Here is a 26,809-nt window from a genome sequence, read left to right as displayed (position 1 = left end):
ACGGCAGTGTGTGACTGAACTCAGAAGCAGTTTGTTGTTTCCATTCACTGCTTCTGTCTCCACACAGAAGTGATTGAAGAGGAGGTGGTCTTGCAGCCAGACACTTAGCATAATCTTTTCTTTATTGGCAATAATAGTTCTGGCCAAAACTCTTGGATGTGGAGAGAATGTTGAGTGGGAGGGAAAATTCCCAGAGTCCTGGGGTGGGAAGAGGTTAGAAGAGTCAGAGGGCAAATATCTGCCTCTGGAGTTTGAATATTAAGAGACAGAAGAACAGATTCGCAGCTGGAGTAAAGCAGCCTAACTGTTGATTTTCCTGGAGCTGTTACAACTTAGCTGAGGATGTGTCTGAAGGGCTTTGGTGTTATACTAATAGGCTGTTAATCACATTTACATAGGACAATAAGGCAATTGTACTTTGAAGTATTGTAAAGAAAGAAATGATCCTTTTAAATAAGTAAATATCCTGCTGGGACTATTTCTCAGTAGCTTGTTTAAACGTTGTAGATAACCTTTGAAATATATTGAATGGTGTTATGTTGACCCTTCCTGAAAACAAAAGCAGAATTTTAAATTGCAATAGGTTTGTTCCTTGCTCTGGTTACCCCAAACCAGTGAACTGATGACTGGACAAGGCCTTCCTGGAAATCAGATGAAGATATGGAAGTATCCCATGCTTATCAATTCATCAGAACTCTATGGCAAGTATTTCAGTTAATAGTTTTAACTATTTCAGTTAACTGTCTGTCTAATCACTGTGTTTTTGCAAGTGCATACTTTACACATTTACATACAGAGTTAAAAGAGCAGTCACCTACACATCCTCCCTCTGCCTACACCACATACATTCATAAGCACAATTCTGATTCATGGGATTGTAAATGTTGACTTCCTAAGATAATCGTGTAAGGTGCTTCTGTAAAATTCCTTGATTTTAATGATGGGATTCTCTCCTCTAATTTCTAAGGTCATCCCAGGTGCAGGATGTGGATTTCCACTTCTCCCTAAGGCTTACTAGGCCTGAATCGAGTGTGCCAGTGCCAGGTTGCCTCCAATATATTTGAGGCTGATGGTCTCCTGGGCAACACAAACTAGATGTGGCTCTTTGATTTTGCAGCTCATCATGTAAGGATACTGAACCAGCGTCCAAATGGTGTTTGAAATAAATCTCCGTGTTTTATTTAGAGCTGTCTGGGTTTTAATGCATGATTTGGGCTGTGAAGCAATGCGGTGCAGCGTGTTTCCCTTGTACCATGCTGACAGCTAAAGGAAAGTGGAGTTTCCTTGCAGCTCTGTATTGGTCCATGGTGCTGTAGGGCTACCCTACACATAAATGTTACTTTCTATTAAGTCACCTTGTTTCTGATGCTTGCTGTTACTTCCTATCCATTATTTTACTTGTTTCAGTGTTAACTGAAGCAATCCAACAGAAGCATCTGAAGTTAAAGGAAAGTCACAAATTACTTGCACACTGACTGCATTTTCCCAAGTATGGTTGTTTTTTCACAGGCTGACAAGATATGGCCAAAGAAGCCCTGGATTTTTAACCTGACAGCTGATATTAACAAATACTTTTTGTACCCTATTGCTACATTTGAAAGCATTCATTAAATTCCTAATCTATTAAATCCTAGCTATACTGGGATGCTGTGCTTGGAACCAGGGACTTGGGTGGAACCAGGGACTTGGCTTCAACACTAGCCTGTAAGAGGAAAGCACAAGAGAGTCAAAACAAAGATGGATGGAAGAGAAAGGGCAGAAGAGACATATGTAGATGTAGTTACATTATCTTTGTGTAATGTTGCTTGTCTGTGTTGCTTTTCCTTATCCATCCTCATTTATGTACAGCTTTTAAGGAATGTCCTGTGATGTTCCTGAGAAATGATCTGGAAAGTGACACCATCATTATAAAGTAGCTTGAGGTTTCTGAAATCATTGTAAGTCTTGAATATACTATTTGAAATGAAAACTAGATTGAATTTCACCTTTGAGAATAGTGTATGGTGTAAAGTATTTACCATATAAGTCAAATGCATTGGTAATTTGGTGAAGCCAGAGGTTTACTTATCATCCTGTTTCCTATTCAGTTTACTTATATGCAAAAGAAACTAATTTTCATGAACAAATAGACGAGGTAATTGTTACACACATACATTCATGCTTATGACAGCTCATAATACCTTACTATAAGCAATTGAATATTGGAAAAAAATTGTGAATGTATCAAAATATGTTCAGAAAAAATACTGTGGTGAATGATTGTGGGATGGTTCAAAGTGAGCCTCAGACATCCTTAACCACATGAGTTTTACACCCCAAAAAATGAACAGATAAATTTTAACTGAATCTCATTATTTAATCCTCCTGCAAAACGCTGAAGACCTCAGCTAACAATGAAGCCTTGTCAAGCTACTTTTAGGTGGTTTAGTAATTGAGGTTACCTATTACTGAGCATATTCAGAACAGAATAACAACTGAAAGATAGTAACCTTTTTATAGCACTAAGTCGATTTTTGAGATACTCCTGATAGAACTAGTAATTTACTAGAAAAAAAGATTAAATTTTGGATATAAATGCCCTCCCCTTAGAAAAGATGTGGTAGATCAAAGAAAACACACCAGCAAACAAAACAGTAATTGCTTTGAAACATATCTGAATGTGATCTTGAAACAATGAAATAAAACCAGAAAACTCCACTCAGAAAACATGGAAATGAGTATCTCAACTTTTCTGATTTCTCCCTGTCCCCCTTCACTTCTTTTTGACTGAAACTGTTAATTAAATTTCAGTCAGTGTTGTGGATAGATTTGGGTGCCTCCAAAAACTACATCTCCAGCTCTTCTGTCAAAGTCACTACAGACACTGAATGGAGGCAGTGTAAAGAATTTGCTGAATTGTAAATTCATGATCTTAAATATTGACAAAGATAGTGTACACTTCAATAACCTGAGAAGGAGCAAAGCCTGAAAATTAGATTCTGCTGAAATAATATAATGTTGTTACCAAAATTCTAGTCACAAAGTTTAGCAGAGGGACCATGTTACTTAGCACCAGGACAGCTGATATTTGCTTTTTGTCACAGTGGCTCTGTAGCAGCTTCGCAAAGTTAGGGCAGACTGTCCATCTGCAGCAGTTCTATGAATCTTCACCAGGTGCCGTTGTGGTAAGTACCACAGTATCAGAGGGCTTTACAGTTCCTCACATGTTTATTCTCATAAAATTATTTTGAGCTAGGGAAGTGCTGTTCCTTTGTGTTCGTAGTGAACTTGGGTACAGAGGATGTGTCACCTATGCTCATTCAAGTTGGTCACCCAAGACTTCATATGTACCTTCACACTTCCTTTTAGGATGTGGTTCATCTGGTCTGTTTTAGGTGAGATACACTGCGTCTCAGAAGGTTTTTTTTGACCTTGGGTGACTAGCTCTGCTATATGATTGTCGGTAACTCACCCAACCAGAGGAGCTAATGGCCAGTAACTTGGAGTGAAAAGGCTCCTCATTTCTCAGGCCCCTGTGTGCTTAAAAGCTTCATGGATTTGCTTAGCATTGGCATTGTGCTAGATGATACAGGAGGTCTATGGCAGAGCAGTGAGGTAAATACAGCTCTCAGCAGTCTCAGCTTAGTATCAGACTCTTTCTGGCTTCAGTTCAAATTCAGTTGATTCTACTGAGAGAGATTCTTGTATAATCAGGTTAATGAGTTTTGCACATTCTTTGTTCTCCCAGACTGGTGTAGTTTGTGGTCTTCAATGTCTAGCTCCCAAAGCCTACTGCAACTGCGGACAAACTCAATATACAATTCCAGTAAATTATTTTGTAGGATCACTGTTAAATGATCTTCTTAACAACAATAACTGAGCAGCTGGGGACACAGTCTTATTATTGTTGGATCAGCTGCAAACTGTCCCCAAGGTATGTGCAGCCAGATGGGGTGTCTCAGCAGTGAGATACATCACCAAACACAGATGAGACTTACGTTGTAAGTGTGTGGAGAATCAAAGAGTTCAGGTTCAATGCTCTCCTTTGACAGAAATATCTTCTCAGTGTGCTGCAGTCCTGGCAGTTAAAGCTTGATCCCTAATGAGAAAATACTGCCTTCAGCTCTTTCTTAACGTGAAAATATTCTATAGGTAGTGCTAGCTTCCCACATCCTATGCAGCATATTTTGCTGCTACAGTAGAAGTGGAACAAGCTATAGTATGTGTGGCAGTGGTGAAAGTGACTGGCATAATCAGAGTAGAATTGTGATGAGTCTTTCCTTCTTTTGTATATATTTTATTTTACAGGTCACAAAGGGAGAGTCCTGCATATAGCTCTGAACCCAGATCAGAACAGGCTCTTTTCTGTTGCGGCTGATGGGACAGCTTGTCTGTGGAAATGCTGTGAGCCTGGGGAGAGCAAGCACAGCAGCAAGGCTTTTTCTAATGATTATTTCAGCTCATTCTTGTGACTTCTTTTCCTTGAAAGCAAGTGATTAAATGTATTTAGAAGATTCAATAATTCAAAATATGTGTGTTCCTTCCAGTGGAAACATGGCAGAAGATAGTATATTTTTTTTCAAGAAAAAGCAATTTTCCCCGTCAGTCCATCATGTGAAATGTTAGTAGCTTGTCTTACTTACCCTAGAGAAAAAATATTCTGACTCTGAAGAATAACATGATATTTATTTTCATTAAACTAGCAAGCATGGATGGAATCTACACTGTATCAAGTGCCAGCGTAAAATCTTAGGTCCTGCTTTTAGCTATGATTTTCTAAGTGATTTTACATCTTCTTACCGTCCCCATTGGGATGCCACATGCCAATATGTGTAAATTCCCTTGAATCATTCAAAGGGCTAGAATCAGCAGAGGACAGTCCAGGGGTCTGTATTGTTCTATATATCACATGGGTCATGGAACAGAATCTGTCTAAGTATTTCTAGAGATCTAGGTTAAATATGTAATTGTGGCTAAATATAAATGATTTCTTAGGAATTCTTTGTTTTTTTCATAGTAGTAATGATAACTAGCTTAATTAGAAAACTGTCTTTATTGTTTTGAATTGTTTCCTTTCCTTAAACTTACCTGATATGTTTAACAATGATTGAAAATATAAGTAATCACATAATAGTTATATTATGTATAATTATGTAATGAACTGGTTAATAAGCCAGATGGGCATAGTTAAAGAAGTTTGGATCTAACACAACATTTAGTTCATTCATTCCTTAAGGTTACCAATTAATTCTGGGTGTCAGCAAACCTGGCAGCTATCACCTTCTTATGAATCTTCTTTAGCGTTCACAAGGACCAAACCTCTTGGACTTTAACAGATGTCTGCCCGTGTTAAGACTTGCACACTGTCAACAGCTAAGTAAAGATGTCAGGATTGGTCCTCAGATGCTATTCAGATGGAATTTAGTGCTATTCAGTGCTATTCAAAATGTGTTCTATCCACAGACATCTTTGGAGCTTTGCTTTCATTATTAGGAATGACAGGAGGCAAGGGGTAAGGATTCACTCATACATTTGCATATTAAAAACCCTGTGAGCTCAGAAACTCATATTGTTTGGATTTCTTTTTTTTTCTGCTTTTTTGAGATTTATTTTGAGTATTACCTGTAGCTGGGGAAGAATGGGAGATGAGGGCAGTAAAGCAGTGTCAGCCCATGGAAAATTACATTTTACAAATGCATGAAAAGAGGTTGATGATGTTAACAGGGGCACAAGTATCTGGAAATGGGTGTGAAATTTTAAAAACCTCATCTTCTGTTGATAAGTCACGTGTATGCAATCTTTAGGTGTGGAAGGTTGAGACCACTCATCTTTTTTATCTAGTAAAATGTTAATTTACAATAAATCTGCTACTAAACTGCTTGTTTCTGACATCATCTCATGTGGTCTTCAAAATAGGTTAGAAAATGAGAATGTTGGTTATCAATTGAGAAATGACTACCAAGAAGCTGATGTCTAAGAATGGGAAATTACTTATCCTGTGCCTGTCTTCTAATATGAGCGTGTTTGTTGCAGCAGATTTTATCAAATATTTATAATCTGATTTAAATATTCAAAATAGTTTTGAAAGGAGTTTAAAAGTTTTTGAAAATGTTAAAAACTTCTTTTCTCTTTTGAATAGGGGGAAAGGAGTGTAATTAATCTCTTTACTTGTATGTTTTTATGATTCTTACAGAAATTCTCTCTCTTTCCTTAGACAGTACCTACATTGTATTGGTTTGCCAAATGTAGGAAGAGGTGTATAACACGTGATGGGGGGCTGTGGTAGGGTAGGAGCTGGTCAGTACTGAAGCCATGCATATTCTGTTGGATGCTTAACTGTCAAAATAAGAAAATACATTTCTTTCTCACTGAGAAGTGCTCATTTGTTAGTTAATTATGCTAGTTCGTTACTGAGTGATCAAACTGTATTGCCCCAGAAGTATTTTAACTTAATATCTAAAGATGGAAGAAGTCACTGATTTCAGTAGAATTAAATCATAAATATGACACAATTTTGTATGTGTGACCTGTACCTCTATTCTCTGACCATGTCTGAGAAAGCATTTAAGCATGCATTTAAATTCCAGATTGTGACTAATCTGGAGTGAAATTAAACATGTATTTGAGTACCTTTTCTGGATGTGCTTCTTTTCTAGGTCCTTTACTGCCAGTTTCTCTCACATGGCAAATATCTATTTTGCTGTAATAGGAATTTGAGGTCTTTTGCAGGTAATGCTGCTGAATACTAGAGTGTGCAGTTGCTGAAAGTACATCATTGTACTTGCATAGCTGTGTTGTTCTGCCAGTGTAGAAGTCTTAACATACAAAGTCTTGGACAAAACATGAAATCCTGACATTCTCCTGGTAGAATGTGACATATTTTTAGCTCTTTGCTTATTATGCGCCTGGTATGTTGTTCAGGCCCAGACTGAGATGGAAATCAGAACCTATTTCTAAGAGGTCAGCTTGTTCTGCACCAGAGGTCTGTATGCATTAAAGGCTGAGTTTCCAGAGGTGGCACAGAGGATTAAGTTAAATCTAAGTTGCCTAAACTCGGGCCTTAGTGCCCACAGTCCTGTCCAAGGTGGAGCACTGTAAAAGATATGGAATCCAAAACTTCAGGATAAAATTGTTTTTATAAGAGGGAAAACATCATTGCCCATACAGGGCATGTGTCTTCCCAGGTATGTCAGTACAACAAAACAATTGTCTGTCTGTAATGCAATGAAATGGATTAAAGAATCTCAGACTGGGGAATCATTTTGTTTTGTGCCTAAATAAATGCACTAGTCTCTAGCAGACAGTTCCCTGTTTTTCAGCCACAATATGATCTGACTTGATGCTATGTACTTAAATGTTGCATTGGTTTGTATAATGGAGTTTATACTTGTTTATTTCCCCCAGTTATCACATATAGCCACAGTGAGAAGAAATTGTTACATTCTAGATGTCACAATGACATCAAATGATTGTAACATTTTTCTTAGCTAGTACCTAAAACTTGTTCCATTCCGTAGTTGGTGGAGCTTATTGGGAATGGTTTCATGCCTCTTGATCAGAAGAAGTCCCTACCTAGATGAAAACTCAGTTCTATCTTCTTGCTCTTGCTTCTGCTTTTTCCACAGATTTCCACTACTGGCAGTGGTGACAGAGGCTAGAATGTTTTGTTTACCATGTAAGTCCAGTTTCACTAGTTCATTTTGCACAATTCACTAAATAACACTCATGTAACAAAAAAAAAAAAAAAAGAGAAAAAAAAAGTTTTAAAGTATTTCGGGGTAGACCATAAATTTCAAGCTAGAGAAGGAAGGCTGCACATGTTTTCTTGCACATTTCTTCATGCACTGTAAATTTCTTGATCAGAACCTCTTCCTGGTCTGTAAGGTTCTGCAGCACTTGGGGTCAGGACTACTGTCTGAAAAATAGAGAAATACTGAATTGGCTTTGAGGTGATTTTCCACTGACAAGGATGCTGCCTGTAACTTTCAGGAAGGAGGAAGAAGCAAACAAAATTGCAAGCAGTAAGATGAAAAAAATGCTGTAAGAGGATGAAGGAAAGACAGAGAAACAATGGGCAAAGAGGAAAGAAATTAAGTAAGACTAATGTATGGGAAGAGTGAAACAGCCCTAGGTGATCGATTGTCTTGAAGGTCTGTTACAGATTTTCACTAGATTGATAAGGATATTTTTGTTTTCTGAAGGTTTTTAGAATCTGTTCTTTCCTAAGCAAGGGCTTGGTAGTTTACCAGAATAGAAAAAGTCTGGACTAATCTTATTTCCTGTGTGTTTAAAGACAGAATCAAAGTCACCACTTTGGGTGTCAGTACCTGTCAGTGGGGCAAATTCTCCTCTCAGTTCCACTGATGCAATCTTACTTGGCTGGGAATCCTTCTCTTTGCTCCTGCTTTGCTTCTGCGTTTATGCGTGCCTCTGTGTCTTTGTTTCTGTGCTTGTTTGTATGTTCAGCCCAAGAGTCCAGAACAAGCATTTTAGGAATAAGAATAAGGAATGTGGAAAGTTCTGACTGTGTAACATTTGTAATGGACAGAAAATGTAAAATATGTTCAGCATCAAAACTTTCAGTAAAGGTCCCTGTAGTTTAGGCCCTCTCCCTCCTCACCCTTCATTATTCCTCTGTGGCAAAGCTACTGTTTCTTCTCACCAAGATCAGATGAAGGTAGTTGTGTAAAAAAGTTTTTCTCTTTATTTTCTCATATTTATAAGGGATGTTTAATTGCTCATGATGAACCAAGCAATCATTTTTTAATGAAAATCAATACAAGATTTCTCCACCCTTTGAGTGTCCTCAGCATTCTCTTAGCCAATGCCTGCTTCCAAGTAAAAAAACCCAAAGCAACAGAAAATGAAACCAAGCCCTTTTAAGGTGTTCATGGCATTGAAAATGCCCAACACTGTTAATACAGAGATAGGCAAAAGCATTTTTCACAATAGGTCTGTTTGCTGTTTGACAAGTGGTTATTGAAGCACTTAAAAATTTCATTGCATATCTGAAACAGCAGTAATGGTGTCATAAAATTAAGATTGTTTTATGTTTTGAACAGCACTTTATAATACTGTTACTTCAGCTATGACACTTGGTGTATTCTCTGGAGGATGGGTTTTCAATTGATCTTTTAACATAGTGTTGTTGATCTTGGTGCATTCTGCAAACATATTGCATGTCCAAAACTTTATGTACAGACTATCTGTATTGCAACAGACAGAGCTTTTCACATAAATTGACAACTGGAAACAGTAGATTTTGATTGCCATTTCTTTATTAGCTGCAGAGTGCTTAAAGGAGTGAAATCTAGAGGTTTAAAATACAAGACAGTTAGGAAATGCACATTTCTTATCTCCCACAATCAAATCCAGTTTCTGGAAATTTTCTGAAGTTTAGCAGTCCCCTACACCTGTAAAATCAGCATCTCTGCTGCAGAGAAGCAGTTTTTCAGGTGTCTGGAGCTGTACCTAGCATCTTTACAACTTTCAGGTTTATTTGCAGAAGTCCAGATACAGAGGAGTGCAGTATATACTTAGCATACAGTGAGGACACGAACAGCTAGATTAGATTCTTGGTCAGAAATACTCATCCATGCAGAGCTAAGTCTGGATGTGCAGCACAAGAATGTCGGAAGCCTGAGTCACAAATACCTGTTGAATGACTCCATGGCTGACAGTATAAGCTACAAATGCTGTTGTAGCAGAGCACTCTGTTCTGGCCCTGTTGAAATCACATCTGTCCTGAAAACAGACTTAAGTATTTTCATCTGTAAGAATGTCAGGCTCTAAAATTCAGCATGGGAATACCTCTTTTACCAGTATAATGAAGCTGTTTTAAAAAGCGTATTTCAAAACTAGTTACTGTTACAAATACAAAGTAGGAAATCACTTGGTCAAAACTCCAATCTGTTAGGCTCCGCGTATGGTTTTCCTTATCCAGTGAAGGTACTGATTTGTGAGCCGAGTGTAGACACCAGGGCCATCAACACTACCACACTTGTCTGTCTTCCCAAAAGAAGTGATGCCTCTCATCACATTGTCGCATCTTAAAGGTCCACCAGAATCCCCCTGGAAAAAGGGGGAAAAAAATTGTTATTCAAGTTTACAAAAGCTAAAAAATGCTTCTTCTAAGTAAAATTTGCACCAGCAACATGGAGGAAATAAAAATGTAGATAGCATTATTGTGGGTTTCTTTTTTTTCCTCCTTGGAAGTTAAGTCTTTCATTAGAAAAAAAAAAAAGACTTTAATCTGACTTTTGCAGTGTGAGTAATGGGGAATGAGTCTAGCTCAGTGCTAACGAATAGTTAGTCTTTTTGAATATGAAAAGGAAAAGCTGAGAACTTTCCTCTTGAAAAGCAGAAAGTCTCTAGAAATCAGTACTTTTTTTGTAACTTTGTTAATTCAATATTTAAATCTTCTAAGGTGTGGTAGTTCTTACATAGTTGTGCATTTTACTTGGGGCCCAGTCAACATGATTTTTATCAGCAAAACCTGTTTCAAAGCCGTGTGACATCAGAGAAGTTGTTCCATTGAAGTGAGCTGCTTGAGAGTGGGCTTATAAGCAGTTATGTGGAGGTTTTTCTATTAAAATGGCTATCTGATATGCCTGGATAAAACCACCATATCCAAAGTCTGTGAAGGTGAATTTATCAATCAGAAGTTTTGATTTTAGGATTTATAAGAACAAGCTTTGGAAATTTCATTTATTTTTAATAAAACTCTTCATTGAACTGAAGAGATGCAGAAATTACAAATGTGTGAAAGCTAGTAATTTATTTTTTATTTTTAATATAATCTATGTGGATATAGACAGTAAATATACTTACAAAACATGAGTCCTTTCCTCCATTCTTAGATCCTGCACATATCATGTTGTCTGTTATAACAGGGTTGTTTTTATAATGATTGTTGTCGTTGCAGATTTGCCTGTTGATGACAGTGATGTTGACTTCCCTCAGGGTATTAGAAAACTTTTTCTGATGATTGTGAGTTTGTCCCCATCCTGCAACTGTGCAAGTTGTTCCTGGTTTGGGATCATCACCTGAGGTAGGCAGGGGAATGACTTTCACAGCTTTATTAAGTCTTGCTCTTTTCTGAAGCTGTAGAGGATATGGAAAATATGTTACTATGGGGCAGAGTCTAGCAGGGACCCCTGGATGTTAACTGTCAGATCTTATCCATTACAGTAATGAGGGATTACTGCAATCTGTTTTTGGGTTCCTCCATTCTTGGTGACAGGATTTATGTCATCAATGTAAGAATGAACAAAATGAGTATTCCTTGTCTCCTGAAAACCCATTTAGCTTCTGCTGAAATATTAGCTTTAAGAAATACCCTATTGTACTTCTCTGGCTCTCAGACATTAGTGACAAAATAACAGTAATCACTGGAGCTGCAAAACTGAGAATCAGAGAAGTCAGACATTTTTCATTAGAACTGTTTTTAGAGAGAACATTAGGGTTTTTAACCAAATCATTTCTATGTGTGAAATATGCTTCTTTCTGTGGACAATATTTATTCTTTCACTGAAAAGCCAGAAATTAAAATATCTTGGTAAAGCTCCAGAATTTTTCTACTTCTAGCATTGTATGCATTACAGGAATTGTTGATTGCCTTAGTTGCCAGTGCATACCCAATTCCCCAGTCTGCTTGATTAGCAGACCAGACCATACCACCCCAGAAAAAGAGTCACCAGAAACTGCCTTAGCCCATCTCCCTCACAAGAAGGAAGAAACTGGTACATCATAGGAGATGCATACTCTGCAAGTGATGTGTAAGTCTATACCTGCAGCAGCATAAGGTCATTTTCCTTACAACTGGAACAGTAGCATGGGTAGGGAATTTGTTTTGCAATCTGAAAAATCTGTCTTTCTTTTTCCTTTGCTTTCAGTGAATGAGCTCCAAGAATAACTTTGCCTCCTTTCCTGAGAAGACAGACAACATGGTTAGTTGTATTCACTTGCTGTAACTCCATAATTCTTTGCTGTTAAATATGATGCTATAATGTTCAGCTGCTACAGAGTCTCTTTGCTCATGCCTGAAAAGAAACAGTAATTTAAAAAAATATAATTACCCTGTTTTTACAAGTAGTTAAAAAAATTAACTCAGTGAATCAAAATCCATGCTATCCGGTTTTCAGCTTTCCAGGAGACAGGGTTTGGGTACTTGACTGTGAACATACCCCTGTAGTTTCCCTTTGGAAACTGATTGAGGGGTTGATGCATCGGCTTTGCTCTGGATAGTGGTCTCACTAACTATGCCCTCTACAATTTCTGCTGAAAATTTAGGAGAATAGCTCACAGCATTATTATTTCAGAGATCACCACAACTGGACTGTATTGTACCATTGCTTTTCCCTAACACCATTTCAACACTGTTTTAAGAGTTCATAGGGGACGTCACTTACTACCTTTCTCTAACTGTTCTGCAACATCATAATACTTACTAGATTCTGAAGTGGTGACAGAGTTGTACCTGCTGGGGCTCTCTGGTACAGAAACCATGAGTCTAGCACTCCTTGGTCAAGCAGTCCAAGCAGACCTTTATGTCAGGCCATGGGTTTAGCTGTATGTTACATAATGTACGTTATAATAATGTACGTTACAGCTGAATGGGAGAATATTTTTTGAGCAGATGTGCAGGTTGGCCCTCATTTGCATCTTACAGCAGCAAACAACCCTTAGGAACTGGCTGCTCCTTTCCTTCAGCTATTAAGAGCTGTCTGACTGTTGACTGAGCTTCATTATGTTATTTATTTATTTTATTTTCTCTTAAATGCAGTCTCATGTGTAACTGCATGCTGTCTCTTTCTGTGGTGAACTGCATATTTTTTCCAGAATAAAATGAAAGAATATATTTCTGTTTTCTGAGCAGCTATTTAGGCTGGCTAGTCCTCTGGCCTAATACACTAGTTGACTGAGAAAATGGGGATAAACCTTTCCCCCAAATTCACTACTTCAGTGCTTCTATTCTGTGCTTGCATGCAGGTGGAAGCTTGTAAAATATCTCTTCAGAAAGTGAAGATCAGTATACATAGTTATATTATTTTTTACTCACTGAAGCACACTTCTCAATATAAATTATAAAACATACTAATCAGAACATGATTATGGTCATGCTAAATGCACAAAACCACCAGGGATGTTAACTTTACTTCTTGAGCAGAGACACCATGTACTCACTAAGGACAATCTCTGAATTGGAGTAAGAACTTACACATCACAGTGGGCAGCTGTTAACACCCAGTTTTCCTTGATCAAAGCTCCTCCACAAATAGATTTTCCATATTTTCCAACGATTAAGGCCATAAATGGTCTCGAGTGTGGTGCTATTTCATATCCTCCAATGATATCCACACAGAAACCTAAAAATAAAAATAAGCCACAATAGACACAACTGGGCTATCAAATACTGTAAGACACTCAAAGTCTCAGAAAAAACAGTTAATGTAATTACAAACTATTACAGACACACCGGTATGTACAACATGTCACAATGCTGTCTTCAGGGTAGACAGCATTACTATTCTGTATGTTTCATTGGCACCAAAATTAGATAGTAGGGTGAGTTTTGACAAGACAAACACCAAAGTATTGTTGCTCTTGTACAGATTTCTTATCTTGAAGTTTGCTGCTGTGGTCGATTTTTTAGCTTTCATTGTGACTAGCAACCTCAGATCTGCCACATGATAAGTGTTGTAAAATACATGACTTGGGCAGATACCTGGAAACTGGGCTGTATGGGGTAAGTCATATTACATGAACCTGCTTTTCAGAAAAACATAAAATCAGGAGACTAATGTATGTGTATGCCGCTGGAGAGAAAGGTCAGATAATCATTATGTTAACTCCTCAGAACTCCTCCAAATAGCCTGTCCTCTTTAGTACTTCAATTAGTACTACTCATTCAGAAATTATTTTGTTTGTATGAAAGATCAAACGCATGCAGACAGTGGAAAAGAGCTAATAATACCTCAATAATTGTAACTGCTTCCTTTACATTAATATATGTTGGCTTAACTAGAACTTTATACATCTGCATTTACCTTCAGAAGGATCAAACTGGGTACGTACCTCCACGAATTACCAGGAGAATTACAGCAGCAGAGGCAGACAAAGTGAGGAAAGCTGCCATGATTTCTGTTTCTACTTATTCACTGTTTAATATATATACCTAAATAAAAAGGATGTGGGTTTTGTTTTTCCTCTTAAGGATAGTTGACATTTGTAACTGTGGCAAAAGTGAAAAACCTCCTCAACAATGCAGTTTACTGCAGAGATGTTAGTGAGAAATTGAGTCATTTGTGGTGTGAAGATGGGGTCTGCACCCTTTCATGTTTTCGCTATAGCATTTGCAGGGAGCGAATATATGAGTACTGGGGTGAAACCCACCAAACCGCTAAGCCCCCCAGTCCAGTGGGACTCAGCTCACATAAATTTATGCTTTATTCAGTTGTCCCCATGACATATAGTTTCATTCTAGTCATCCCAGGCCTCCAGGGCTGAGATGAGTCCAGCCCATTGCCCATTAGAGAGCTGTCTGTGCTAGTCAGAAGCCCCTCAGGGCCAAGGAATCTGATGTTTGCTCCTTTCAGCATCTGATCCTATCTCATCAGCTTTGCACTGGATTAGCATCCATATAACACTGAGTGTGGTTCAGTGACCTAGAGCTAAGGGTATAACGCCATTTAAAGTGTCTTAAGGTGTCTTAGGTCTGCCTCCTGGTACAGAAATCCAGGGGTCTTCTGTAGGTGCTATGTCAGATTTGCCAGCCCTGCACCCAGGGTGTCGCAAATGTCTCTAAATTGCTTCGTTTTAGGCGACTGGATTGAGTCCTGAGAACTGAATAAATCTTAATAGAGCCTTGTAAAGGCATGTTTCCTCACTTTCAGATATAACCCCAAATAATAGAAATAACTTCCATCAATATTAGATAATATGGAATATCAAATATTTTATTAACTAACTAGGTACATTCAGTGAAGTGTCACTACCACGCAGCCTGAAAGGTTTCTTGAAGGCTTGGGCTCCGCTACGGTCAGCCTGCAGAAAACTTCTATGTTCTGGCTGTGTCACATCTTTGAGCTCAGTTGGCACAACCTGATATAAGTTTTATCTGTAGAAGGCCTCGGACTGACAGCTGGCCCAAATTTGCTGTTACCCTCCCTTCTGGGACAGAGGGTAATTGGTGGTGGTTTCTCTGAAGAGGGCAGATGTGGGGCTGTTTTTAGAGATTGCAGAGTTCTTTGTCACTGATGTGTCTCATCAGACAGTCATCTATATGACATGGTGACAGCTTTGTGCACTGCAAAACCACACCAAGCTTTTAATTTTCTTTCATTTTTCTCCTCATACCTGCACAGCCCCTGTAGCTATCAGCAGTTTGTAGCACTGGCTTTCTTTTTTTCCACTGTTCTCCCAAACACAGTATCACCAGGTATCACAGGTACTGCTCTTTCATTTGTCACTTATAAATAGTTGCCAAAGACAAAGATTTTATGACATTTTAATTAGCAATCTTACCATATTGAAGCTGTTTCCTCTCTGGACTATGTAGAGACATGATCAGGATGAGCACCTGTGGGCAAAAATCCTGTACACTGAGACCTGCTTAAACTCATAGTATTGCAGTGATTCATCCTTATATATTCCTGTATGTGGTGCCATGTCTAGTGAAAAGAGGTTTGGTTTGTATCATCCTACGTTTACGTGAGCTGCTTTCAAGAAAAAACTATTTGGGACATACAGAATAAAAGATGAGCAAATGTTCCTAGATGTTTTCCAGGCAACTAAGATAGATCTATGGCCACCATCTAAAACCAATTCTATGGCCCGTTTACATTTTTTTTCAATATCTAAATGCACTCCTATTTATTTCTAAATCCTACTTCTAAAGATATTTTTCTGTAACTCCATAGGTATTAGCATACCCCTGCCTTTTAAAAAATTCCCTCTAATCCAGAGAGATCCCATTTACATTGATAATTACAGTTAGGAATATGCAGTCTAAACTACTGTTCGATGATAACCGATTGCTTTCTGTGCAAGCTTATTCTGGGCTAAGATCGGTTGTGTGGGTATTAAAGATCAGATTGATATATACATAATCAGCCTTTAGTTTTCTACCCAAATACTTTTGTCAGTGTCCCCTTCATCTTGTAACTTATGTAGGTGAGGCTGAAAATTTGACATGAAATTTTAGGGTGTGCAGCAAGTTGGCTGGACTCCTTTGGTTATGGCAATAACTTAATTTATGGTCAAGTTTAGATTTTATTGACCTTTTGTATGTAAAGGGAAACCTCAAAGCAAAACTTCCTTCTCTATTTGAGTGCATTGTCAAATTCTTTTATTAGCTTTGCTGCACAAGCAATTGGTCTTCAAGAGGAGTGATGTGTAAACAAAATGCTCTATCCTTTCTCCCTGCAGTGCCCAGGAGGCATAGCCCCTCTCTCAGCAGAAACCACTGCCTGAGTAACAGAACAGCGAGCCTACCCAGGTTCTATTTCTAGCCTTTGCCTTTGAGGAAATTCGCTATGGGCATTAAGCCCATGGATCAGTGGATCACTTTCAAGTCTGTTCAGTACTGTGTCGAGTGCTTCTGTCCTTTACCTCATGCTTAGTAATTCTGATCATTTTGCTTCTGCGGTGACTGTGTTCCTTTTCCCTTCATGCTGCTTTCTGTGGTGCTAAAGGTGAACATCAGGCGTGATTTTAGGAGACCAATCTAAGCTCCAGCTCTAAATCTTCCAGAGGCACTGGGTGCCCTGGTTCAGACAGTGTCTTAGTTCAGCCACAGAGCTGGGGAAGGGAGGGCAGGAGAGTGGTGCAGAGCAGACAGCCGCTCGGAGCACAGCGAGGCAGAGCTGGGGTGCTTTCTGTCTCCTCCCTGGACTATTCCATCCCCAACCCCACTCCAGTGTGTTTGTCTGGACACATCCCTCAGTGGCTGGGGGACACACTCCCAGCGACTTGCTGGAGGAGGGACAGGACATATGCTAGGGATACCTATTTTACTCTCTTTGTTGCTACCAGTGTCTCATGATGTTTATCTGTTGTCTTTCCTGCCTTGACTATTTGCTCAGCTTCTCTATTTCCATCTATTTACTGTGTGATATCAGAGGAAAATGCTGAAACACAGAAATACAGGTAGATGTAGTTAACTCAGAGAGTCCTCAAAGCCTTGTAGCAAATTGGTGTTACTTCTGTGAAGTTTAATGTACTTGGCAGGAAGAATCCAGCATTAGATATAATGCTCTGGAAACATAAGCCTTCTGTCTGGTCAGAACATGGATCTGTTGCCGATTTTGTCTCTTATGCTGCTTTCTGAGCTAGCCACCTAGTGGGAGGGCAAAGCCCTAAACTACTCAAACATGCCTTTAGGACCCTCTTTGCAGAGGTGACCTCCGGTGGGTGAATAATCCCAGTATTGGTTGGAGGATGGAGAGTGATTCTAGGGTAACTAGAGCTGACTGTTTTATGAGCTGCTGAATTCTAAAAGTCACAGGTTTTCTTTTAAAAGAGCTGTGGGAAGAGTCTTCTGAAATATGGAATGTGTTACATTGCGTTGCATTGTGTGTGTGTTTTCAAACTGGGTTGTAACTAGTAAGATTCTGTGCCACAGAAATAAGCATTTCTATGCTGTAATCTCATTCAGCAATCTGGAGAGCTGCCATTCTCGTAACTCTTGAATAAAAATGAGAATTAGCTATATTGGGCATTACATTTCTGATTTTTTCTAAAGGTACTTCAGATGATAGCAGGTTTTCAAATTTCTTCACAGAAGAGCATGCTGTTTTTTTGTAGTGGTTTACCAGCAAGGCATGCAAAATAAAGCTGCAGGCACAGAGGTTTTCAGTACAGAAATGTCTTTCCCACCACTGTGTCTTTTTGTCTTTTTCTTGTGACCACTGATTAGATACTTTGTTTGCGTTTGACACATACACACTCTAGGGTTTTCTGCATCTGAATCCTGCACCCTCAAAAATTATTGCTAAGAAAATACAAATTGCTCTGCCTTCCATGTGTGTAGCTTGTCTTTTGTGCCAGGCATTCCTAAGCTTATCAGACAACAGATGTCTGCCAATTCTCAGTGTCTCTCATAAAATTAAGGTATGAATCTTTTCAAGTCTTTCAACTGAAAATATTACCTGGGCAGTATGATTCTGCTGGCTGGTGGTGTACTTGGTCCACAGTTTGGCAATGACTTTTGTACTTCTCATGCTCTGAGTTTTCCCTCACACTGGTGTTCTGTGAAGTTTTTTCAGGTGGCCCTTGTATTTGTTCTCACACGTAGTCACAAGCTTGATGATGGCAAATTTCACTCTTCTCACATTTATTTATTTTTTTACCTTCAAAGTCAAAAGAACATTGAATTCTGGAGACACTTAGGTTTTATTACATGTTGATTGTATGTAATGCTCAGGAATTTTCTCATGTTCTTGTTTTGTAATATAGTACCTGTGATGAAGGGCTACTGAAGTTCTTGTAAGACTTAGATCATTATTAATATTGACACGTGTTAGGGATTCAAGAAACTTGAAGAAAGAACCTAACGAGATGAAACTTCAGTTAAATATTACAATATTAATGATGTAAATGGAAATTTCAAGGGAGGGAACTAGTCATAAAACCTTTCAACCACTATTTCCTGTAGGGAGCATTTAAATAGAAAGGACTGTATCATAACTTACCCTGCTTTCCTAAGTAAATAGCAGCAGCTATGACAAGCCACCTGTCAGTTCTCCTGTTCTCTCTAATTGCTGTTATCCTACCCCTGAGATGTAAATATTCATCTAAGGATAAAAACATCCAAATTCCCAAGTTTTATGGATAACACATAACATAATTGCACTTCTGTTGCATTTCAGATGGCTGCATGGACATTATCGGAGGACATGTTGTGCGTCCTCATTCGTGGCCTTACATGGCTGCTATCCAGAGAAAGGATTTAACTGTGTGTGGAGGAGCTCTTGTGGAAAAGCAATGGGTTTTGACAGCTGCGCACTGTGAGTAAGTATCTTATACTGGGGCAATTTTGACTCTTCATTGAGGTGGGGCATGGTGTGCAAGCCTGTAAGGAAAGAAAGGTAGATACTGATTTTTAAAGGATTGTGAAAAGCTGCAGTTCTCTCACTAAACTGATCTATGAACTTTGTTATTCTGTTTTATGTTGTTTTGTAAACTACTGATCTGCATTGTGTGCCATTACCTTAATTAGTCATATCCTGCCAGTGTTACAGCATAAAGACTGCATTGATAAAAGACCAAATTCATTATTTATGCATCTGAAACAGCAATGTCTTAGAGATGGGGGTATATTTCAAAGTCCTTTAAATTTATCTTACCTGTGTGCCTGGGATTAAGCCTCAAAACAGCCTGAGAGATGAAGCTAGATTAGGTGGAAACACTATTCCTGCCATTTACGTGACTTGGGCTCACAAAACCTGAATGTCAGTCATGACTGTAACAAGGAGCTTTGTCCTTTTGACAAGTCAAATGTGAGCACAAGCACCCCTTCCCCAGGTGCAATACCCCAAGACTGGCACAGATGTTGAACAGCTGGCTCAGGGTAAGGAGGACACCTGCTGTTCACGTTGGGAAGTAAAATGCCCTGGTTTTGCTAAAATATTCTCAAAATTGTGTTTTAGTTCTCCATTCCCCTGCCCCCCTCCCCATATTTTGAGGAACTAAAAGCAAACCAATTACAATAAACGTGGGCAAACTTGACCTCCTCAAACACAGCGTGGGCAGCTCAGCCAGCCTTCTTCCATCAGTTAGTCTGAAATAGAGGACACAGCTCCTTCTTTCTAAATGAGTAATTTGACTGTCGCACTTGTTCAGCTGAATCAAATTTGTTTGCATTTTTGTAAGGGTAGACATATTCACACCTGGCATGTGTTTTTTGGACAATTACAAAACAAAAGCCAAGCCTTCCTCTTTGGAATTAAGGGAGTTTTTGATGGGAGTTGGGGTCTCTCACTCTTCAGTCAATGGGCCGGAGACATCCAGTCTGTTATGGTTATAAAAATTCAGATTTGGAAGCTATTTAGTGGAAAGGGCACTAGTTGTCTCTGGTCCTGTGGAGAGTGTCTTCTTGTCACTGGTTTGGTTTTCTAACAAGCACATTAGTTTGGGCTGACTTAAAGTCTTTGTCACTGGGGCAATCTGAAAAACATCTGTCTGGTCTTCTCCTGACTTGTATGATGATGACCATGCAAAACCCTCTCACCTCTATGTTATGTCTAGACTGCTCTTACCAGATCCAATTACAGTGCATGTAAGCCTTCCTAACTAATGGATATTATGTGATAATCAATTTTTGTCTTATACAAGATAGCATGAACCCAGCAACATGAATTTCTGTGTGGCCTGCCAAAAACCTATCACAGACCTGGATGAGGTGGCAGTTGGTTTTTTGGTTGTTTTTTTTTTTTTTTCCTTTTCCTCCCAAGCATCTCTGTATACATAGTAGCTGATTGCCTGGGCTTTGTGCAAGTCCAGCAGTTGCACCTCTGTTGGGGATTATACATGAAATAGTCCCAGGATGGAGTTCGGTGAGTCTTGTATAATTCTGACTGTGTAAGTGTGCTCTGTAGATAAACCCAGAACTTTTTTGGATCCAGCACTGCCTTTGTAGCTGTTTTCACAAGCAAACATTCACATACAAATAAATTAATTTTATCTTTCAGTAAGACATGCAGCTGGAATAAAGAAAATAACTTTTTTTTGTTTGTTCCAGCTTGAATAAGTTGTCCTGTGTGTAGTGAGATTGTGTTCTGAAGATGAAGCACAGGAAACCAGCAGTATGTCTTCTGGCAATGTCATCTTACTGGGCTGCGTTAAATTTAGTAGGGCAAAATGATGAAAGACAACCTCTAATGAATACATTTCTGATGATACTCAGAGTGCTTGGGGGAGAGGGAGACTCATGAGTTGCTTAGCTCTTACTGTTTATTAGTAGGAACTGGACTTAAAACTCTCTTTGGGTTTTGACAGTCTCCCTTTTTAATATTCACTATAGGGTTGTCTTAACACCCGTCCTTCTTCCCTAATAGGCTGAATCCTGTGAATTTAGTGAAGTTAAAGACAAAACTCTTATCAATATTAAAGATGTCCACTTCAGTGGAGCACTTACATGTATGCATAATGCTTGGAATGAGTACTGAGTGTCAATGTGTGTTTTGACATCCCAGTGATGTCAGCAAGACAACCTACATGCTATGAGTCCGGCATGTTTAGTCCTTTGCAGGATTATGTCGTGAGTCCAAAGGAGACCATTAAAAGATCAATGAAAGGCATCAGTAGCAGCAGCCCTTTTGCAAGGGACTGTCTTTAAAAATTCAGTAGGCTTTTAAATTAAACTAATTTTAAACTCTGGAAATCTTCAAAGGTCAGCTATCACACCATTATTTTACCAAACTAGATTTACAAAAAGAAATGTTACTTTGTAGAGGAAAATACAAGGTCATGTCAAAACATCAAAATGAACAATATCCCTCCATATGTTTTAATCATGTGGTTGTAAAAGAAAACTGTATTATGTTATGTGTCTTTTGATTTTCTTGAGAGAAGTTGCCTAGTTCCAGTAATGACCTTCTCTCCCTGTACTTTCTTTAAATTGCAGATTAAGCAAATCAGAAGCTAGAGTTGTTCTTGGAGCCCATCGGCCATCCATTGCTGAAAAAGATCAGCAGATATTTGAGGTTATGCACTACTTTCCTAATCCTCAGTATGATGGGTCTTCCAAGGAAAATGATATAATGCTTCTCAAGGTATTGTGTTAATTACTGTTGTATCATTATAAAAGGAATGGTGCTGATGACCATTTTGGCTATTCTTTGATGTCAAAGAGTGCATTGTTTAGATAGCTTAACACTATCACAGAACATCCTGCTTTTGGTTGTACTAATCTAGATAAGGTTACAAGATCACTGGCACTGTGAGCAGGGATCACATTTCAAGCCCATTCTGTGCTCTGGAACTCCCTTTAACCCACTTACTGCAGCAAACACTCCAAAACCCCCAAACACATTCTTCAGTAATTTTTCAAAGACAGTGCTGAAGTCATACATGCAATGGAGTCTGGGTTATATCTCTATCCCAAAGGGATACCTTGTGCTGGACTAAGCAAAAATGGGAATCAAACTTACTGATAATTATTTGGGGTAACAACATAAAGTAAAAGTATGGATAACACAGGACATAAATGAATTCAGCTCTAGGAGCACAGAATGGTCACATAATAAGGAAGGTTCAGGACACTGCAGAATGAAGCATGGAAAGATGCCCTCACTAACATCCCAACGTCATGATCCTGGAGGCCAAAGTAGGGCAAGGTTGTGAGAATTTCCTGCATACCAGCTCCTGCTCGAGCTGGCTCATGCCTCATGTGTCCTTGCACTGAGAACTCCATTAATCCAGCACTGAGATTGACATGGAGGCATCCATGGGTGTTTTGAATAGGCAGAGGGCAATCTTTATGCAGGAAACCTGTGGATGGTCAAATGGTGCTGGAGGACTGCCTTCATGGTACCAGCAGTTGCAGTGCCAATCCAAAGTCCCTGAGAAAGGCAAGGTTTGCACATTATCTTGCCTGTACATTTAGAAACATCTCATGACTTCAGTACAATGCCTACGCGATCTTGGATGGGTCTTTATTCAGGCTATGCTTTAATGTTATGTCTGTAATAAGAAACAATTTTATGTAAAGGACCAATATGTATATTTAAAATAATTGACTAAGTACAGTATATTATGTATATTGCCACACTTCTGAAATAATTGGTGGAATTATCTGGAAAAGGAAGCGATGACTTACTTGAACCTTATTTCTAATATTTAGATGGTATCACCAGTTTGATATGACAGTGACAGGGAGGAAACTAGCAATGTCCCTTTCTGGAACTAGCTGGAGCATTTACAGACATACATGTCTCCAGCGACTTACCACTGCCCAAGTGAGAGAAGCTCCTTTCCCCAGATGTTAGTGAGTATTCTCCATCTGCCTCATTGTCAAGGCACACAGATTCATTTCACTGGCTTCTGTGGCCACCACCAACTTACCAGAGGCACCATGTTATTTGTGGTCACAATACCCAAACGGATTGCTAAGAAGTAATATTTATAGAGCTGAAAGTTACAACTGTGTTGCAGAATGACATGGATATCATAAAATCCTTTGTCTGAATTTGACAAGGAGCATGGATAGTGTTGGCACTCGGGCTCATCTCCCATCTCTGTGGTTCTGCTGTAATGGAGTACTAAGTGACTTGGGATTAACTTGCCATCTTGGGAAGTTCCCACCAGCACAGGTGATAATAAAGCATAAGAATTTTTAGGATAAACTTGTGATTTTTTAAGAATGCCTGTTAAAAAATGTATAAAGCCAGAATCATTTAACTGATAACCATTCAGCAACGTGTATAACCACCTGTAAAATGAATCATGGTGTGCTGATCATGTGTAAAACAGAAAATGTCTGTTCAGTAGCTGTGAGCCCTTACCAGGGACATTGAGAGTGTGTTAGTGTTTGGCTGTGTTTTAATTTACAGGCTTAAACTGGCCTCTGCTGAAGGATGAATCTATCAGGTAAAGGCCAACAAAACAGTTTGGATCATTTAGGCCCTTTTGAATCTTTCAGAGCAAAAACTTGGCAATCTGAAGAGTTCAAGATCTCATTTTTCCCCAGCTATGTTGCTGCTGCCATGTCTAATTAGTTATAGCTTTTGCTTTCATCTTTGTTACTGGGTACATTGTACCATGCTTTGAGATTTTTCTGGATATCAGTCAAACAACAGAGTCTGATTTCAACACACAAGTTTAGTGGCAAATTTGGTTCTCCAATAGGACATAGATCCAACAGCCCAACTCCTGTGCAGGTTTTTAATTTCCTACTGTAATCAATGCAAAGCTGGGCTTGAACTCATGAGTACTGCTGTGGATAGAGAATTGCTATACAGACATGAGGGAGATTCTTTTGGATTTGCAAAGGGACAATTTACTCAGGATCAGTTCCTAAATATTGAAATGTGATTTATAAGGAAAGTATTGGTAAAATGAGAATAATTGCCAGTTGAAACTAGATTATACTTTCCTTCCTTTCTGCATAAGGAAGCCTTTATTTTTCTTTTTGTTTTCCAGCTGAATGATACTGCACAGCTGAATAAATATGTGCAACTTTTGCCTCTGCCTGACTCTTGTGAAGACATCAAACCTGGCACAAGGTGCAAGGTGGCCGGCTGGGGACGCACATCTTCAGGAAAGCCATCAAAATATCTTCAGGAAACAAGTATTGCAATTGTTGATAGAAAAAGCTGTAAGCACAGCTATAGAAATAATGCAAAAATAACCAGCAACATGTTGTGTGCTGCAGGGAAAAACAAATTTTTCAAGAGAGATGCTTGCCAGGTAAGAAGCAAAGTTACAAAGAGGATGTGCTTTTAACAAGGGTATGCTTTTCGCTAGTAACAAAGCAGTGCCAGACACTTAATGATGCTGATCAGATTTACAGTGATTTTAACCACATTTGTAAGAAACTTCATTGCTGTGAAAAAGAAGTGTTAAAACTTTGCATAGTTTAGGTACACAAGATTAAGAGTATGGGAATTTGAGTCTAGGATTCTCTCAGTTCAGGTGCATTTCTTTAGCTAAGGTGCTCTTCTTAGGCACCACAGGTACTTGTCAGAGAAAAAGAACTTCCAGGGTCTGAATCATCTGATCCTTTCCAGATGTCAACATCTGAATAGTACAGAAATAACTTTACACTCAAAAGTGCTGTTTGGATCTTGCTTTTGATGTCTTCTGTGATGAGTCCAGAAGGGCCTGTTGCTAAAGAAGGAGAATCAGTTTATACCAACATCAGAAAGATACCTTTTAAAATAGAATTATGATAGCACTGTGCTGATTTACAACAATTATATCAAAGGCTCCCCTGGGCTGGAAAAGCAACCTCTCCTTATACCTCACCCAACTACCATGAAGTGATGCAAGCCAGCTTATACATTTCATAGGTTGGAACAGGTTAGAAGCCACGTTACCGGAGATGCTTATGCACTGCAGGTGGTACTGTATGCTCCTCTGGAGAACAATGAACACACATTGATAGTTACTTCTATTTTGTGTTCTAGGGAGATTCAGGTGGGCCGTTAATCTGTGCCGGTCAATACAGTGGGATTGTTTCTTTTGGAGGAAGATGTGGAAGAAGAAACATGCCTGGAGTTTATACACGACTGACTGAAAAATATGTTGACTGGATAACAAAAATAGTTTCCCTTCACAGAGATCCATGAGGCAGGCAAGATAGTTTTAATAAAGTGCACCACCTTTAAAAAGTATCTCCCAGCTTTACAGCTTTGCACCGCCATAGTTTTATGAGAACAGTTAAAATGTTCCCCTTTGGACAGATAACATATTTACTCATCTTTCGTAGGAAACTGCCTCTTCAGTAATAGAATTTGTATTGGACTTCACCCAACTTCTTAGTGTGATGGGAAAGTACTGCTCACCTTATTTGTTGTGCCTGGGATGAGGCAAAATTTTTGAATCTGTACTTACAGAAAAATTAAATTTCAGACTGATAATGAATGATATGTCTGCTGAATGAGAAGAAACAAAACAAAAGCCTTTAAATGTTCAGATATTTTTGCTATGATATTACTCAAAACCAAGTACTTACATTCTCCATTACTAAATATTTACTTAACTAAATTAATTTTCATAAAGTATTAAAAAAATGAACATTTTCCCAATTAATCTTCCATTATGAGTGGGATAAAAATTTTATTTTCTAGATTATTGTCCCCATTTTTTTTAGTGTTAAAATCAACAAAATCCTCTCTTCTCACAGCTTAGTTCATGATCTCACCCTTTCAGTGAATAGTCTGTTGAAAAATTATAAATACTGATTGTAATGGGAGTAATTATACTTCTGTCAGATATCGATCTGTTTTTGCCAACAGTTTGGAAGGGAACATCTGCAGCGCTTCTCTGCTTCTTTGGTTACTGCATTACTATGTACCAAATACTGTAAACTTTGGGACATCACGCAGGCATGGATAAATAACTTCAACACATCAACATACTGGCCTTGATTATTGACCAGCAGCTGTGTCACTGCACTGGGCAGAGCAAAGCCCAGTCTCATAACAGCTGTGCAGGTAAAGGAGCAAATGGACACTGCGAAGTTGGGTTGGTGGTTAGCCATGGTGCGATAAATGATGTGGTGTATGGGGGCTTCATTCAGTTCTCACTGAAGGTCATGGGAAGGGAGATCTTAGAAGATGACAGTAAGAATTGACTCTGGAATACAGAAACTGGGAAAAAAATGAGGAATAAGGGGGAAGTGATATAAAAGTGGGAAATATAATATACCACTGTTAACACTTTTCAGCTGGGGGTCTCTCTCTGCCCCCAGGCTGATGTCCCAGCCTGGCCTTGGCCTGTCCCCAGGGGGGTGCAGGAGCAGTGAGCTAAGCAGTGACCCTGACTCAATTTCTGTTTACCCTGAGGCAGCACAGTCTTTATCCTTTCCACACACAACAGGAGGGAAGTCATCGCTGGTGCTGAAACCCCTGTGTCTTGAGACAGCGGCTGCCCGTGCACCCCCCTGGGTGAGGGGCGGCCTGGGCCGGGGGCGGCAGAGGTTTCGCAGCAGGGCGCAGCGTGCCCCGCAGTTCTGTGCTGGGGCAGCTCCTGTGAAAGCCGCAGTGGAAAAGCTGGTTCTGCAGCCGGCGGTAGGCGAAAGTCCTAAAGGAAAAGGATGAGTGTTGGCTAAGGGAGGTGACTGCCAGTGTCGCTCCCTGCTGAAGGCGCTGCCAGGCTGGGTCTCAGA

At 39.2% G+C, this 26,809-nt stretch overlaps 3 protein-coding genes across 4 annotated transcripts in view; 2 read left to right on the top strand and 1 right to left on the bottom strand.

The window, feature by feature from the left end:
- Nucleotides 1–4,417, top strand: part of CDC20B (cell division cycle 20B) — a 35,877-nt gene extending 31,460 nt beyond the window's left edge. Inside the window, exon 10 of the mRNA XM_080373113.1 lies at nucleotides 584–4,417. Within this exon, the coding sequence (XP_080229239.1) occupies nucleotides 584–718 (135 nt within the window). The 3' untranslated portion in view covers nucleotides 719–4,417. The remainder of the gene's footprint in view (nucleotides 1–583) is intronic.
- Nucleotides 4,418–9,239: 4,822 nt separating this feature from the next.
- LOC308057031 (granzyme A-like) lies at nucleotides 9,240–14,194 on the bottom strand. Of its 2 annotated transcripts, none has more exons than XM_080373118.1 (5): nucleotides 14,056–14,194; nucleotides 13,199–13,346; nucleotides 11,769–11,907; nucleotides 10,810–11,082; nucleotides 9,240–10,050 (listed from the first exon to the last, which is right to left on the bottom strand). In XM_080373118.1, exons 1-5 carry the CDS (start codon nucleotides 14,114–14,116, stop codon nucleotides 9,892–9,894), a joined length of 780 nt encoding a protein of 259 aa, XP_080229244.1. In that variant the 5' UTR covers nucleotides 14,117–14,194; the 3' UTR covers nucleotides 9,240–9,891. The 2 variants fall into 2 exon arrangements, with proteins under 2 accessions (XP_080229244.1, XP_080229245.1); XM_080373119.1 differs by having other exon boundaries at nucleotides 14,028–14,085.
- An 83-nt stretch (nucleotides 14,195–14,277) lies between these two features.
- On the top strand, nucleotides 14,278–26,049 carry LOC308057033 (granzyme A-like). Its single transcript, XM_080373122.1, has 5 exons — nucleotides 14,278–18,761; nucleotides 18,849–18,990; nucleotides 21,605–21,752; nucleotides 24,121–24,387; nucleotides 25,107–26,049. Exons 1-5 carry the CDS (start codon nucleotides 18,701–18,703, stop codon nucleotides 25,266–25,268), a joined length of 780 nt encoding a protein of 259 aa, XP_080229248.1. The 5' UTR covers nucleotides 14,278–18,700; the 3' UTR covers nucleotides 25,269–26,049.
- Nucleotides 26,050–26,809: the final 760 nt, after the last annotated feature.

The sequence above is a fragment of the Falco punctatus genome (assembly GCF_963210335.1).
Source record: "Falco punctatus genome assembly, chromosome: Z".
Classification (NCBI taxonomy): domain Eukaryota; kingdom Metazoa; phylum Chordata; class Aves; order Falconiformes; family Falconidae; genus Falco; species Falco punctatus.
This window is presented reverse-complemented; position numbering and strand designations above follow the sequence as displayed.

Bases quoted from the DNA above. Each gene is read 5' to 3' on its own strand.
- LOC308057031 (XM_080373118.1), bottom strand. From the start codon at position 14,116: ATGGCAGCTTTCCTCACTTTGTCTGCCTCTGCTGCTGTAATTCTCCTG. The intron at 11,908-13,198 runs GTAAGTTCTTAC...CTGTCTTCTCAG, and splicing joins ACAGCTGCCCACTGTGATGT to GAAAGGAGGCAAAGTTATTC. The intron at 11,083-11,768 runs GTATAGACTTAC...TATCCTCTACAG, and splicing joins ATGACCTTATGCTGCTGCAG to CTTCAGAAAAGAGCAAGACT.
- LOC308057033 (XM_080373122.1), top strand. From the start codon at position 18,701: ATGACAAGCCACCTGTCAGTTCTCCTGTTCTCTCTAATTGCTGTTATC. The intron at 18,762-18,848 runs GTAAATATTCAT...GTTGCATTTCAG, and splicing joins TGTTATCCTACCCCTGAGAT to ATGGCTGCATGGACATTATC. The intron at 21,753-24,120 runs GTATTGTGTTAA...TTTGTTTTCCAG, and splicing joins ATGATATAATGCTTCTCAAG to CTGAATGATACTGCACAGCT.